The 14,606-nt window shown below is 38.8% G+C and overlaps 1 protein-coding gene across 4 annotated transcripts in view; it reads left to right on the forward strand.

Moving 5' to 3' along the window:
* DOP1B (DOP1 leucine zipper like protein B) overlaps nucleotides 1-14,606 on the forward strand; it is a 44,374-nt gene that overhangs the window by 17,127 nt on the left and 12,641 nt on the right. The window contains exons 11-24 of one of the 4 annotated variants that reach the window (XM_072330534.1): nucleotides 197-316; nucleotides 908-1,013; nucleotides 1,445-1,636; nucleotides 2,354-3,035; nucleotides 4,091-4,362; nucleotides 5,132-5,284; nucleotides 6,335-6,435; nucleotides 7,301-7,491; nucleotides 8,598-10,197; nucleotides 10,856-10,967; nucleotides 11,560-11,748; nucleotides 12,416-12,541; nucleotides 13,657-13,791; nucleotides 14,376-14,431. In XM_072330534.1, the coding sequence (XP_072186635.1) occupies nucleotides 197-316; nucleotides 908-1,013; nucleotides 1,445-1,636; nucleotides 2,354-3,035; nucleotides 4,091-4,362; nucleotides 5,132-5,284; nucleotides 6,335-6,435; nucleotides 7,301-7,491; nucleotides 8,598-10,197; nucleotides 10,856-10,967; nucleotides 11,560-11,748; nucleotides 12,416-12,541; nucleotides 13,657-13,791; nucleotides 14,376-14,431 (4,035 nt within the window). The remainder of the gene's footprint in view (nucleotides 1-196; nucleotides 317-907; nucleotides 1,014-1,444; nucleotides 1,637-2,353; nucleotides 3,036-4,090; nucleotides 4,363-5,131; nucleotides 5,285-6,334; nucleotides 6,436-7,300; nucleotides 7,492-8,597; nucleotides 10,198-10,855; nucleotides 10,968-11,559; nucleotides 11,749-12,415; nucleotides 12,542-13,656; nucleotides 13,792-14,375; nucleotides 14,432-14,606) is intronic. The other 3 variants (XM_072330556.1, XM_072330550.1, XM_072330544.1) reach the window with 3 other exon arrangements.

The raw sequence follows: 14,606 nt of genomic DNA on the forward strand, positions 1-14,606 counted from the left end.
TTCAGTAAGGTTTGATTTCTTTCATCTTGGAGGATACTCAACGTTTAGCCATTCCAGATCTGCTTAGTCCTTGAATTAAAGCAATCAATATCTCAGAGGAAAAATAAGTTTTTAGACAAGCCCTTAAAATCTTTGCTGACATATTTATCATTTTTGTTTGTTTGTTTGTTTGTTTGTTTTTCCCCCTTCCATGCAGTGCAATCAAAGAGAACAAAAATGCTTCGGAAATTGTCAAAACAGTCAATGTGTTGATTACATCCTTAAGCACAGACTTCCTTTGGGATTATATGACTAAATGTTTTGAAGATTGTTTCAGGTATTTACGTTATCTTAAAATAGAGCAACTTCCTTCCCCAGAAATGATGCAGATCAGCTGTCTATGTACGATCATAAAGTTTATCAGAGCATTTCTGGTAGGACATCAGTACATGTTTGATTCAGATAGTTGTATGTGTTGCTTCCTGAAATACTGAAAGAATGCAAACAAATAATAATTGTATGCAGAAAAATAGTAAAATTAAAATGAAGTAAAAGAAGAAATTATGTTTAATAGCAGCTCAGGTTGGAAAAGACTTAAAAGGAGAAGTGGATATGGAAAGATAGGGAAAATGCTTTTGCCTTTATTGGAAGAACAAGCGTACCCTTTGGGTTTTTCTTAAATGTAAGACAGAAGGTTACACTTAGTAAGAGAGTCTATAGAGATTTGGTCTGAGAGTTAGAAGCATGTGAGCATCTTGAATACATGCAGAAGCTTAGGAGGTTTTTGTCAGAATGCTTTCTGCTACTGGATTAGAAATCCCTTTTTACTTGACTTTAGAAGGCCCAACTGTTGTGCTGAAAGTAGTCCATTGTCAGGAGAATTTTGACAGGATAAAAGTTTTTAAAATGGTGTTTATCTCCATGCTAGAAAGAAATCCACGCAGACCAGAGATCCTCTTGAAAATGTTAGCATGCCTCCTACAATTTCAGAGCTCTGCACATTACTGGTGTTTCTTCTTGACGTGATTCCTTTGGTAAGGCAACCTGCAGTTAACTGCTTTGATGTCTTTAGATGCCTAAGAACAAATAGTAGATATGTATAATGAAAGCAAGTGAGCATGCATATGTGCATGTATGATGTGTTTGGCAAAGTATAGTTTTGCATGCTGACTTCTATATGGTTATCCTTGCTATTGCCTAGCAAAATAATTGCTTGTCATTTCAAATTATGGTGATTCAGTGAAAGGAATGAGTCTTCTTTGTCACTTAGTAGCTGGCTGGCTGGCGTAACTCTTATAGCGTGTGATTTGTTTTTTATCATATAGAACGAAGGAAGAAGGATAGCTCTGAAGCAAGTTTGCACAGTTTAACTATTAGTGAACTGAAGTTATCAACAATTAGCCAGTGTTACTACACAGTTAAATAATGTCTGGTAGCTATTTTAAACAATGCTTATTTATTTTAGGAACTCTACTCTGAAGTGCAGACTCAGTATCTTCCCCAGATGCTCAGTTACATGGTGCAGTCTCTCCTGGAAAATGTGGAGGTATTAAGTTTGCCAGAACTCACTCATGCCTTAAAGACATGTTTTAAGGTGCTTAGCAAAGTGCAAATGCCTCCTTCCTATTTGGACATTGAGACAGGAAGTAGAAATGGGGTAAGTATTTAACAAGTACTTATCGATAATTGATTGTGACAAGTCTCTTTTTTAAATGCTAGTTCTATAAACTTAAATGTGATAATGACTTAAATGTGATGATAACAGAAGCAATACAGATTTTCAAAACTTATTTTGTCCCCTTCCAAATTATTCAGTGTCCTATAATTATTGTTCCATTTCTGACTTGAGTTATTCCTGATGGAGATGTAGTCTTGTCTGAAACAGTGGCTATGATCCTATCTATGTATTAAGAAAATTATGCTTTTAAATAGGATCGAAAAGGCTCCATGCAGATCTTAAAGATGAGTTGGCACATCATGCCCAGTATTACAGCTGGTTAGGTCTGTAAGGCTTTTTGTGAATATTTTAGTTTAATACAATCTGGAATTACTTAGTTGCAGGAGACTATATGATGGCAAATAAGGAGCAGATGGTATGAAGTGGTCACACAAGCACAGCCTGAACATTTTTCAGTAGAACAAATAAATGCATTTGACTGAAAATAATCAAGCATAAGTAATACTGTTCCAGTTGTAAAGTGGATTTAAGGAAACATTTCCTTTTGCAAAGCATCTGTAGACAGGGATCTGTTGATGTTTGAGTCAAAGTGCAAGAACAACACAAACATTTGTTATGTTTTAAATGTAATTGAATTGATTTAATTATCAGTGACTAAGTACTGTCACATTAATTAAGTTAATGTTTCTGTTTTAGAGCCCAGTGAAAAAGGAAAATGGGGACATAACATTGGAGACTAAGTCTGTGCTGCAGGAGGAAGACGAGGCTCCATTCCCTCCCCTGAAGTCAGAAGACAGTGGCATTGGTCTAAGTGCTTCCTCCCCAGAGCTCTCTCAGCACTTAGGAGTGCCAACTGTGACACTGGAGAGAGATGATGTCTGGAAAAAAGGGGGGAGCATTCAGAAGACTTTGCATTGCATCCAAGAGCTGGTTGCCAAGTTTTCCAGTAAATACATTTTTGGGATGCATTTTCAAGATGCAAATAATGAAAGCATCTCAGCAATTAATCTGAGTGGAAAAGAGAAAAAAGAGAATGGCTACAGATTATCTGAGGGTGCCAGCAAGAAAAAGATTGCTAAGCAAATCACGGTACCTCAGTTTAAACAAATGCTTTCGGAATTGTTCTCAGTTCGAGGGTCACCATTCAAGAACAAGAGTTCTAATCCTCTTTCTTCTGATTACAACTCTGATAATAAAAAAGAAAAGGAGGAAGACTGGGACTTGGAACAAGTGATGCTTGTTTTGGGACCCCTTAAAGCTGACTGCAAGGAAGCTTTTGCTGCAGCTTGTCACCTTCTGTTGGATTGTACCACATTTCCAGTCTATCTTTCAGAGGAGGAAATGGAACAGTTGTATATCTCTTTGTTTCAGTTTCCTGGTAAGAAAAGTTTCCTTTCATGGACAACTTGTGCATTTGGGAATACAAATTACAATGTGTTCTCTGTTGTTTGCAAGAGGTGTGATCACTAGTCATGCCTTTTGACTCTGCTGAAGGCAAGTTGCCTGTGAATGTGATGAATTGAGAGGTGGGAAACTGAAATTTGTCTCCACCTCATTAAAAATTTCTGGTGTCTTCCTTAGCGAAACAGTGATATGCTTATCATTTACGTGGGTGAGCTCTCTACTTGACATAGATGCTTACATACTTGCAGTGCTTTCTACTGCATTAAGCAATGTAGCTGAACTTAATGTACTCAGAAGGCTTGCTTACATACTTGTGTTTCTTTGGAATATTGTCCTAGGATTAGAGAAGTTCATTTTCAATATAATTTTCAACTGCGTAGCCCAGAGAAACAGTGAGGTTTAAAGGCAAAAGGAGAGAGACCCTCTAGTAATGAAGGTGTAGACTGAATGCAGTACAGAAGTTGTCTGATGTGGAGAAGGAAAAGTGTTCATTTTATTCTGATGGTAAAGTAATTAGAACATTTGTCTTTGAAACTGGAGACATGAATTCATACTTCAGACTGTATCTAGGCAAGTCCTAATAAAAGCTTATCTGATTATTCATGTAGCAGAGCTAGAAGTGGCTTGACATGCTGTTAGTTGTATCAGTTCCTTGTGTGCTTTATGGTTACGGAAATGATACGCCTCAGCGTTGTTCCAGGGATCCACTTAAGATCAGCAGACCTCTGTTGTTATCTTTGACAGTGAGAGCTGAAAAATGGTAGCTGCATAAACTAGCTGTGTCTAAACAATCCAGAAAGCAGAAATGCGTTTGCTGTTGCGTCACTCCTTTCTGCTAGGAGAAGTAGGGAAAATTTATGCTTTGTTTTGAAAAGAGCTCTTCTGAAACAAGGGACGTTATGATAGCATTACAGCTGAATCTGGGTAGTCATTTTTGCCTCTTGATCCTGTGAGCTAGATTGAAGAATATTCAGAAGTAAGACTATAACCTTTGAGTAACCTAAACCTTTTTCTCACTTGTCTTCTGAGGAGGTTGTGATGCCAGCTTCCCTCTGTGGCTGAAGTCCTTAATGACAATATGCTGCTGTGTGAATGACTGCTATGTTCAGAACGTGTCCATCTTCACGCTGCTGGAGGTGATCAACCATTCCCAGTCACTGGCGCTTGTGATAGAAGACCGAATGAAGCGGTACAAAGTCTCTGGCCACAACCCCTTCCTTGGAAAGCTGCAGATGGTCACGCTTCCTCCCATTGCCCCTGGAGTTCTAAAGATCATCTCAGAGAAAACGGATTTCTACCAGGTGTTGACCCTCTCTTTATTACTGCCCAGCTGTAAATCCAAGGATGGGGTGGGAAAAGAAATAGTATCCATATGAGTGTTTGGGGCAGTATGTTTACTTCTGGTTTGGTGTTTTTTTTTTTTGGCTTTCACAAGCATTTGAAATAAATTGTATTCTTACTTGTGTGCTTCACAATAAGATGTTCAAAAGTGAAAGGTTATTTTTAAATTGATGGTTGTTTGTGTCCGAATTCTTGAGATGGAGGTAGACTTGAAGGATTTAAGTTTCATTAGCTTAAGCACTGTACTTCAGAGAACTTAGATACCACTCACATTTTTCAGTAAGAGTCAGTGCTAGTGGGTAAATAATAATGCGAACATTCCTTCCTCTTTGTTTTGATTGCATCTGTTTCAAAGATGCTTTCCTCATCTCAACCATTTGTTGGTATGAGAGTTCATTCCAAGCTCTTACTGTTTATTACTGTGCTTCCAGCTGCCGTGCCTGATGTGTTGATCTGTTTTGACCCAGAAAGTAGAAGCAGAAGTGCTTTCCCGAACTCTGGTGCACATCTACTTGAATTGCCTACCCTCTAATGGCAGAGTGGGAAAGTATATTCCTTTAGGTCTGAATGTATGACCTGAATTCTTGTTCTTTACTAAACTAAGAAGATTTGGAAATACCTTCCAGCAACAGAGTGCTTTTATGCAATAGAAAGCTTTGAAGTCAGTGAAAAAATGACATTGTTATTGCCTATTCATTTTATTTTATTTATTGTTTTACTGTACCCTAGAGAGTAGCCTGTGTACTCTGGAACCAGCTGAATAAAGAGACACGAGAACATCATATTGCCTGTGTGGAACTATTCTATAGGCTGCACTGCCTGGCACCATCAGCAAATATCTGTGAAGACATTATATGCCATGCACTTCTGGATCGTGATAAAGTAGGTTTTGTATTCACTGAAGCCCATTTGTCACTGTAGAGTTCTTCCAGTGCTTCCCAAATTGCATCCAGTTCCCTTCCATGCCATGGTCTTTGCTGCCATGGTCATTGCTTCCATGGTCCCTCTGTCTCTCAATAGACTCTGTCCACTCCACTGCAATTCCTTGAGACTACTGCTAAATTTAATCCCTGACTTCAAGCTGTATCAGTCAGTGCTGGAACATCTTTAGTTTTGGCCCAAGTAGTTTAGCATCTCAAAACTTGCAGTGTTTGTCATGATTTCTAAGATGACCCAGCCCCACAATTGACTCTTAGTCCAATGCAACATTCTGTTACTTTGTGTTTGCCAGCATAATGTTGACCCCTTGTCTTCCTTAGTATTTAGTTCTCATATTACGTAAGTTATATTTAATTTTGTTTTATCTCATATTAAGTACGCTGTATTTAAATAACGCCAGTTCTTAATTACTTTAATTACCTGTTTTTTTACTTTAATTACTTTAATTACCTGGTCTAATGACAAAACAGTTCTGTAATGACTTAGTGTTTATTTGTGAGAAATATCTTGCACAACAAAGCTTACAACAGCCTTCTTCGTTCTCCAGTGTTGTTTTTGTATCTTTCTACTTAAAAGTTTACACTTAAATTCTTAAGCTTAAGAGTTTGGAAACATGTTAAAGCTTTTCAAACAAAATCACCAATAATAAACAGTACCTAATACAGCCGTGTCTTTCCCATTTGTCATCCAGCTCTCAAACCTCCCTAACATCAAACCAAGAGTAAATGTTTAAAATACATTTAAGTCCTGAACTACATTCTTGGTGTATTGGTGCATCTTTGTGGCTGTCAAGGTTTGGTTGTGCATTCATGGATATTTGGCATTTTGATTTAGTCTGCTGCAAAATATAAACATACTCTCAAAATGCCTGAGAAGGATTAGTAGTCATCTTTGTAACAGTTATTATTCTGCTAGAGGTTTAAAAATCACTAAAACTTTACTCAGAGATAAATACTGCAAAAAGTAATGTCTGTGTCTGGTTTCCTTGCAAAGGGAACAAGGCTGGAAGCACTGTTCAGATTCTCCGTCATGTGGCATCTGACCAGAGAGATCCAAGGCAGCAGAGTATCTTCTCACAATCGGTCCTTTGATAGGTATTTTCCATTTCCACTCACTTCTATTTATCATCATCATCATATCATAGTATCATGCGAGTTGGAAGGGACCTTAGAGATCATCGAGTCCAACTCCCGGGATTCGAGCCCTCTAGTGTAGCAGAGCGGCAGTTCTGCCACTTGCGCCAAAGGGGGGATTCGAACCCGGGCCCTCCGGTGTTGCAAGCGGTGGTTCTAACACCATTTATATTATGCATTGTTCTGGTTTTTTTGTTGTTGTTTTTTTTTTTGTTTTTTTTTTTTTCTGGGATGGAAGAAAGTTCTGTAGAGCCATATGAGCAAAAGGAAAGCCTTCAGACCCCTTGCACTCATTGCATGGTGCACTGAAGAGCAACTTCATGTCCTGGTGTAAAGGAAGCTTTTGTAAAAATAATAAGAGCTTTTTATATGAAGGATAACTTGCTGACAAATTTCTGCATAGCTGACTCTTTTTCTCCTAGAGTGGGTTATGTTTTTTGTTTTCTCAAAGAAAATGGAACCAATGCACACACACACACAAAAGCAACCTTATTTTTGTTTAGAATGACTTAATACTTATGAGACAACAACTTTCATAGAAAATGGAGACAAAAGTATTGTTTTCCTGAATATATATATGAAGGAACTTCAAAACATGCTGTTCTTCTACAATGTGAATGCATGCTTGGCCTTGCTTCTACAAATGCATGTGTAGTTGACCTCAACTCAAGAAGATGTGCATGATGAAGCTATTGTTAACAGAGATGAGCTGTTGGCTGATGCTTACGTGAACATGTGTTAAGTCTTCCACGCAACTACTTTGTTGTTTGCTTTATCTTTTCTAGGTATTTCAGTTGTACTTATTAGTTCTGATTTCTCCATTCAGGTCTCTGTTTGTGGTACTGGACAGTCTCAATTGTTCAGATGGTGCAATTGGTGCTGCAGCACAGGGCTGGCTGATCCGTGCTCTTTCACTTAATGATGTTGCACGGATTCTTGAACCAGTCCTGCTGCTGTTGCTTCATCCAAAGACACAACGCACGTCCATCCACTACATCAAACAGAAAAATTCAACAGGTAAAACTGTTCTAGGATGGAAACTGTAAGTGTTGACGTAGCATTACATACTTCTGAACACCTGCTGAAGGTGGTCTCTGGGCTGTTAAGGCATCCTGTTGCACTAGGTTATCTTGCCTCAGTTCTGTAGATTCTTCCTCATCCATGTACCTCTGGTGATGCCTAAAGCAGGATTCAGGAGTAAGTCATGCTAACTCAAGGTCTAATGACAATTTCTGTTACAGTGGTTGCACCTGCACTGTTGGTTTGGATTGCTTCTTGCTTTGCTCTGGGATCTTGTCCCACACTTCTCATCACCATTCCTAGATGATCCACACTGCACGTGTGTTCACTAAACACAGGATCCTTTCATGAGCAAAACTAGGTTTGCAACCAAATGAAATCCAGGAGCAGTCTGGTGACTATGTCAGTCCAGGAGCTGTTCCAGTAAGTGGGATGGACAGGCAAATCTTACTCTCCCTGCCAAGTCTTGACCCAGCCCACCATGCACCCTCAATATCAGATTTCTTTCTTTAATCAGCATATGTTTTTAATATCTTTTGGTTTTTTTTTGGTTGGTTGGTTGGTTGGTTTGTTTTTTTTTTGTTTGTTTGTTTGTTTTTTAGTTTGATTTGACAATCGTTTTAAGATCTACAGTGAGAAGCATTATGAACCACATGTGATCATGTGGCAAATGTGGAACAAACAGCTTGTGTGACAGAGACCTCTAAGGAGTAGCTGTGGAAGACTTAGATATATCTAGGTATGAACTCAGGATTTGCTCCAAGTGCGAAATCCTGTGAAGGCTGGCAGCCTATTTAGGCTTGGGATTGCTGGGAACAGCAGCTATGAGATGCCCTGTATCATTTGGCTCAAATAACCAAGGCTTTTCCCTGGAATTAGATACAGAATATTGTGTAGAAATGTCTAGTATTTTTTTGAAAATAAACTTATGTGTCACCTGTCTCCCTCATTCTGTTAGCCTACCTATCTGTATAATTCTTTTTGTCTTGACAAAATATTATATACAAATATAATTTATTTATTTTTTACAATAATTTACTCAGTAGAGAGAATGTTATGTGTAATGACCCATTGCACATTCTTATTTATTTATTTATTTTCAGAAGATATACATGATTGGCTTTGCAAGAAAAAGGTCTCCTGGAAAGAATCTGGTGTCTCTGAGAGCAACTCTGAGGAAAACCTCCCACTGAGTCAGTTTACTGCTGTGGACAGAGAAGCAATTTGGGCAGAAGTGGAAAAAGATCCAGAGAAGCTGGAATTAAAAACTGAACAGTCTGAAAATGATGCCTCTTGTAATCCTGTAACTTCGCATGAAGCAGATGGTGACCAGGATTATAGTGAACACACAGAATCAGCGGACACCAGCACAGGCCATGACAGTGAAAATACATCTTCTTTTTCTCCTTCTCTGGAGCTGCAAGAAATGAGCAATGAGGACAATGACAGTGCTGCAGCTGATGGCAAAGAGAGCACAAACCAAGCATTCCTTCCCGAAAGCTCCAAATCTAGTGTAGCGCTAAACCTTGTGCGTGCTGACTCTGAAAGGACTCAAGCGTCAGAATCTCTGTCAAGTGATGAAGAGGTTGACCTGGAGCTCCAGGAAATTACGAACTCTAGGTTGCTCAAGCAGCAGAAGGAAAAACAGGAGATGGCTGAGGCTCTGTTCAAACATATGCTGTTATATTTGCAACCCTATGATTCCAAGAGGGTACTGTACGCTTTTTCTGTTCTGGAGGCAGTACTTAAAACAAACCCTAAAGAATTTGTTGAAGCTGTAGCTAGTACTAGCATGGATACCAGCTCCACTGCACATTTGAATCTCATTTACAATCTCTTAGCTCGTCACCAGGAAGCTCTTGTAGGGCAGAGCTTTTATGGTAAGCTTCAAACTCAGTCCCCAACCATGTGTCCCCACTCTCTCCTAATAGAATTGCTCACTTATCTCTGCCTCAGTTTTCTGCGCTCGTATTATCCATGCTACTTGAAGGTTACACACAGAGATGTGCTTGGCAACAGAGATGTCCAGGTAAAAAGTGTGGAAGTCTTGATTAGGATGATGACCCAACTGGCTACCATGGCAAAAGCAGCAGAGAATAAGAATGTAGAATTCATTCGGAACTTGCTAGGAAGATGCAAAATTCAGGAGTTTGTTCTTCTTTCCTTGTCTGCATCTATGTACACAAGTCAGAAACGGTATGAACTGCTTACAGTAGGTGGAGTTAATAACATTCCGGAAGAAGATCTTTTTGAAGAGAGCCTAATCAATTTTGGACATGATCAAATATGGAGCGAACACCCGCTCCAGATTGAGTTGCTGAAGCTCTTGCAAGTATTGATTGTCTTGGAGCACCATCTTGGACAGACTCCAGAGGAGCAGGAGAATCAACCAGACCTCTCTAAGGAATGGCAGCAGGCTCTTAATTTCCAGCAGGCTATTGGTGCAATGCAGTATGTCTATCCACACCCAATAACTTCACAGGGATTATTTGTCTCTGCTGTTGTTAGAGGTTTACAACCAGAGTATGGTTATGGGATGCATCCTACTTGGGTAAGCTTAGTCACGTGTTCGCTGCCTTATTTTGGGAAGTCTTTAGGTTGGACTGTGGCACCATTTGTTGTACAGATTTGTAAAAACCTGGATGAGCTTGTCAAACAGTATGAAAATGAATCTGTGAAGATATCTATGAAAACATCTGCAAGGTAAGAGTCTGCAGTGTGGGCTTTGTTATGCTGTAACTTTTTATTAAGTCCCCTTTACTACAGACTAGTGCACGGTAACTTACGTAGCACTATAACTCACAGAGTTTGATCTTTTGATCTTTAAACCCTGCTGCGTGTACGGACATCTGACCCTCAGGCCTAGGTGAGGTGGATGCAGTTCTGTTGATGTAGGGCTTACAGCAGTTGGATGAAGGGAGGAAAGGGGACCAGCAGCAAGGATGACCAGCATCTGCAATACTGCTTACTATCCAAGTACAAAGAAAGGTCTCAATTCTGGCAAGATTCAGGATTTTAGAGAATTAGTTGAAGACGGAGATCCTGCAGAAGTAAAATACTGTGATAGTGTTCAGAACAGACAGCAAGCAAAAGGAGCAGAGAAAAAGAACTGAACACTAAGGATTCATGTTGAGGTGGGGAATAATATTCTAAAAGATCTAGCCAGGTAAATGGGGTTGTCCAAGCATCGTTTGCGAGTGCTGTGTTGTGATAATTACTGTCTGGTCATTCCAATATTCCTTTGCAATGTTCCTTAACTACTGAACTGAATAGATCTCTCGTGGAATTTATCATCATGGAGTACCATTTGGACTGTTGAGGTTTTTTTTTTCTTTGTTTTGTTTTTTTTTTCTTCCAAAAGCTTAACCTCTAAAAGAGAGAATGTTACACCTGATTACCCACTAACCCTTTTGGAAGGTCTGACAACTATTGGTCACTTTTGCCTCCTGGATCACCCTAATCAAACTAAAAAGGTAACTGCTTAATGCCTGCCATTTCCTACCACTTGCTTGGCGCCTTCATACTAGTTTGTCAAAGTATGCATTCCTTTTTCATTCCATGGTGAATGAAAGTAGTAAAGGCAAGCTTGTAGAAGAAAGGTAACCTTAGGGAAGCCTGATAATACATCAAAAGAAGTGAACTATGTAAATGTGTAAGGAAAGAGGGAGTTCATTTTCTTTTATTTGAAGAAAGGAAAGTTGATTGTGATGATCTTAGTCATGCATATAGTAGTCCTATGTCGCTTGTCTACAGTTGCTCTGTCATTAACCAAGTCTTCTATTTCAAAGAGAGCTGATAAAGTGCTTCCCAATATGTTCCTTCAATTTTTGTTCCTGCAACATAAGGCAGGAAAGGATATAATTCTAACATTTTCCTAGATGAATTATGCACAAAAACATTCAGCAGCCAATTAAATACTCATAACAACAGCAGTATAATTCAGAAATAGAAAGCTTTGATTACTTGTGAGGTTATCATTATAAAAGACTCCTAATTACAGCATGAAAGCAGTCACTGTGGTGCGCAGTATAGTGTATTTTAATATTCATATTTTTGCTTTCCTAGTCATCATGTTCAGCTGAGCCTGCAAACTTGAGAAATGCTAGGAATGCCATTTTGGAAGAGTTGCCTCGTATTATTAATACCATGTCCCTTCTTTGGAACGTTATAAAGAGGGAAGACTCTCAAAAACGACCAACTGACTTCTTTGGAACTACTAAAGGCTCTTCCTCCGTCTACTTTAAAGCAACCAAAGTAGGAGTTGTTTTTAAGCTACTCTATATCTCATCATTCTTATCATCTTATCTCTCATCAGTGCATTTTAGATAGAGTTCATAGGAATAGCTTCGCCATTTCCAGAGTGATACTGGGACATAAAGAGTTTCTGAAGAAATCTTAAAAGCTATGAACTTCCATAGTACTTTCCTACAAAAGAACATATTTCTCTGTTCTTTCTGCCCGTTTGGACTCATTCTTGACCTGTTTAATATTTGTCTAGTTTTTATCTTTTTTTCTGTGAACTCTCATTACTAACTGCTGCAGAATCTGAATTGTCTGCACTTCCCACAGGCAGTAGAGCATGTATCTTAGGGAATAAAAATACTAGACTTTCCCTTTTTCTGTAGTTAGTGATAAACTGTAGTAGTAAAAAAAATCAGTAGGAGAAAAAAAGAATGCAGCACAATAAGTCAGTTTTTCTATTTCAACATGTTTCCTAAAACATGTGCCTCCCTTCTGTAAGAAGGACACAACTAACTTATTAAAAGTAGCCTGACTGCCAAATACACGGAGTGAATTTGTTATCATGTTTTGTTTTTTTTTTTAACATCTTTGGAAAGGGACAAATATTTTCCAGAATGAGAATTAGCCTTTACCTCGCAAAGTTTAGCATACTGTTGTTTTTTTTTCCCTCCCTCTACAGACGTTAAGAACTAAAATACTGGACTTCTTGAATCCATTGACAGCACAACTTGGAATCCAGTTGATGACAGCAGTTGCAGCAGTATGGAATAGCAAGAAACCTCACAGGAATCAAAGTAAAATAAAGGTAAAACTGAATAAAGGAACCCTTAGGTTTCCAATGTAAAGGTAAATGCTGCATTTATATGATTAGTTCTGGTCTCGTTTATATATTGATTTGGGGTGGGTTTTTTTGTTTGTTTGTTTGTTTTGTTGTTGTTGTTTACATATGACAAAGGTAAATCTAAAATGTTTTTGTTTATATGCAGTTCCACAAAGCATCAGGGCTACAGTTAAATCTAATTAAGTAATCAGATTAGAAGGACAATGTGGCAATTTAGGTCTGAGGGTAGTAGCCGTATTTTTAAATTCAATACTGGATTGTAATCTTAGCGATTACGTATTGCCAGTTATAATTTACCAGCTCTATTTTCAGAGGAGGTTTAGAGACACAGGGTTCTCTAGAACTATATATGTATTCCAAGCAGAAGACTGACTTTTTTCTGATTTCTTTTGGAAACCTCATCATTAGAGTCAACTAGGTTGAAAAGGACCTTTGAGATCATCAGGTCTAACCCTCTACCTGACTTACCAAGTCCTATCACTAAACCACATCCTTAGCGCCATGTCCATATATCTCTCTTGAATATTTTCAGGGATGGGGACTCCACCACTTCCCTGGGCAGCCCTTCTTTGTGAAGAAATTCCTTCAGTTGGTCCTTATGAGCAACTCAGTATCCTTACTGTAGTGAGGGGTCCACAACTAAATGCAGTATTCAAGGCACAGTCTCACTAGTACCAAGTACAAAGGACAGTCATTTCCCTAGTCCTGCTGACCTCACTTATTTCTGACCCAAGCTAGAACACCTTTATGGTCAACCTGAGCATGCTGCTGGCTCCTGTTCAGCTGAGCACCGACCAGCACCTCCAGGTTCTTTTCTGCTAGGCAGCTTTCCAGCCACTCTTCCCTAAGCGTTTACTGCTGCATCTGGTTCGTAGGACTCAGCTGTAGAACCCTGCACATAATTGTTTTAAGGAGGTTTTGAAAGAAATCTGCATGTGGCAGATGGTTGCATGGTTGATGTAATTTGTCTGATTTAAGTTTTGTGTATTTTTACGTGAGTAGTCCCACTGAAAGCTGCTTATCAACTTCAAGGTTTACTTGGTATAATGATCTGACAGATCTGTTTTTTGTTTGGTCAGATTCTTCCAGTGGCTAGTGCATCCCAGCTTATTCTTGTGGACTTAATATGTGCACTTAACACACTGAAAACTGATACTATATTACATCTAGTCAAAGAAGTGGTCAAGAAGCCATCACAAATCAAGGGTGAAGAGGTAACCAGGAAGATAATTTCATTTTCTTAATGTGTTGGGACAGATCTAGAATAGCATGCATCTTTAGATATTATTAGAAGGAAAGTATATGTAAAGTATATAAGTAGATTCTTTAGAAAATTTTGCCAAAAAAAGTTAGCAGTAATGAAAAGGTGTGGGTCCTCTTGCACTGAAGATGATTCCAAGCATCATAAAGATGCTGCAGATATACTGCTTAGTGAGATATTTCTATTTCTTTACCCTTATCTAAGCAGATAGATGTACTTTTATACTGCCCCTGCTGTTTTCCTCTTAGCAATGCTGGCTTCCTTGAAAGCTGCCATGTATACCATCATAGGAGTTCCTACAGCTCTGAAAAACTGTAGGGGATATTCAGAAGTAATGTCACTGATTCTGAACTCCTCTATTAAAGCTCTGAAATCTCTTGCACTCCTGTATAGGCAGTTGTATCATAGTTGCTCAGTTGTTTGAGTACAAGCTGCTTCTTAGAAGTGATGTATTTTCCATTGAATACAGGCACTCAGCAATTAGACCTTCCTATTCTTCTGAGGGCAAATAATGACATTTTCACTTCTGTTTTTCAGAAATCCTCTCTTGTAGATATCCCGATGTTGCAGTTCAGTTATGCTTTCATTCAAAGGTAATTCAGTTATTGTGAAAGGTGATTTTTTGTTTTATTCAAAGTACCGGGATAACAGTTAATGTTACTGTTTTTGCTCTACTTTGATCTTCTTGTTGCAAAGTCACAGAACACCTCTAGGTAGGGAATGGTCATTGGCACTTCACTGTTAAGGAGGCACAAAATAACTGGGCTA

This window comes from Excalfactoria chinensis, chromosome 1, assembly GCF_039878825.1.
Source record: "Excalfactoria chinensis isolate bCotChi1 chromosome 1, bCotChi1.hap2, whole genome shotgun sequence".
NCBI classification, from domain to species: Eukaryota; Metazoa; Chordata; class Aves; order Galliformes; family Phasianidae; genus Excalfactoria; species Excalfactoria chinensis.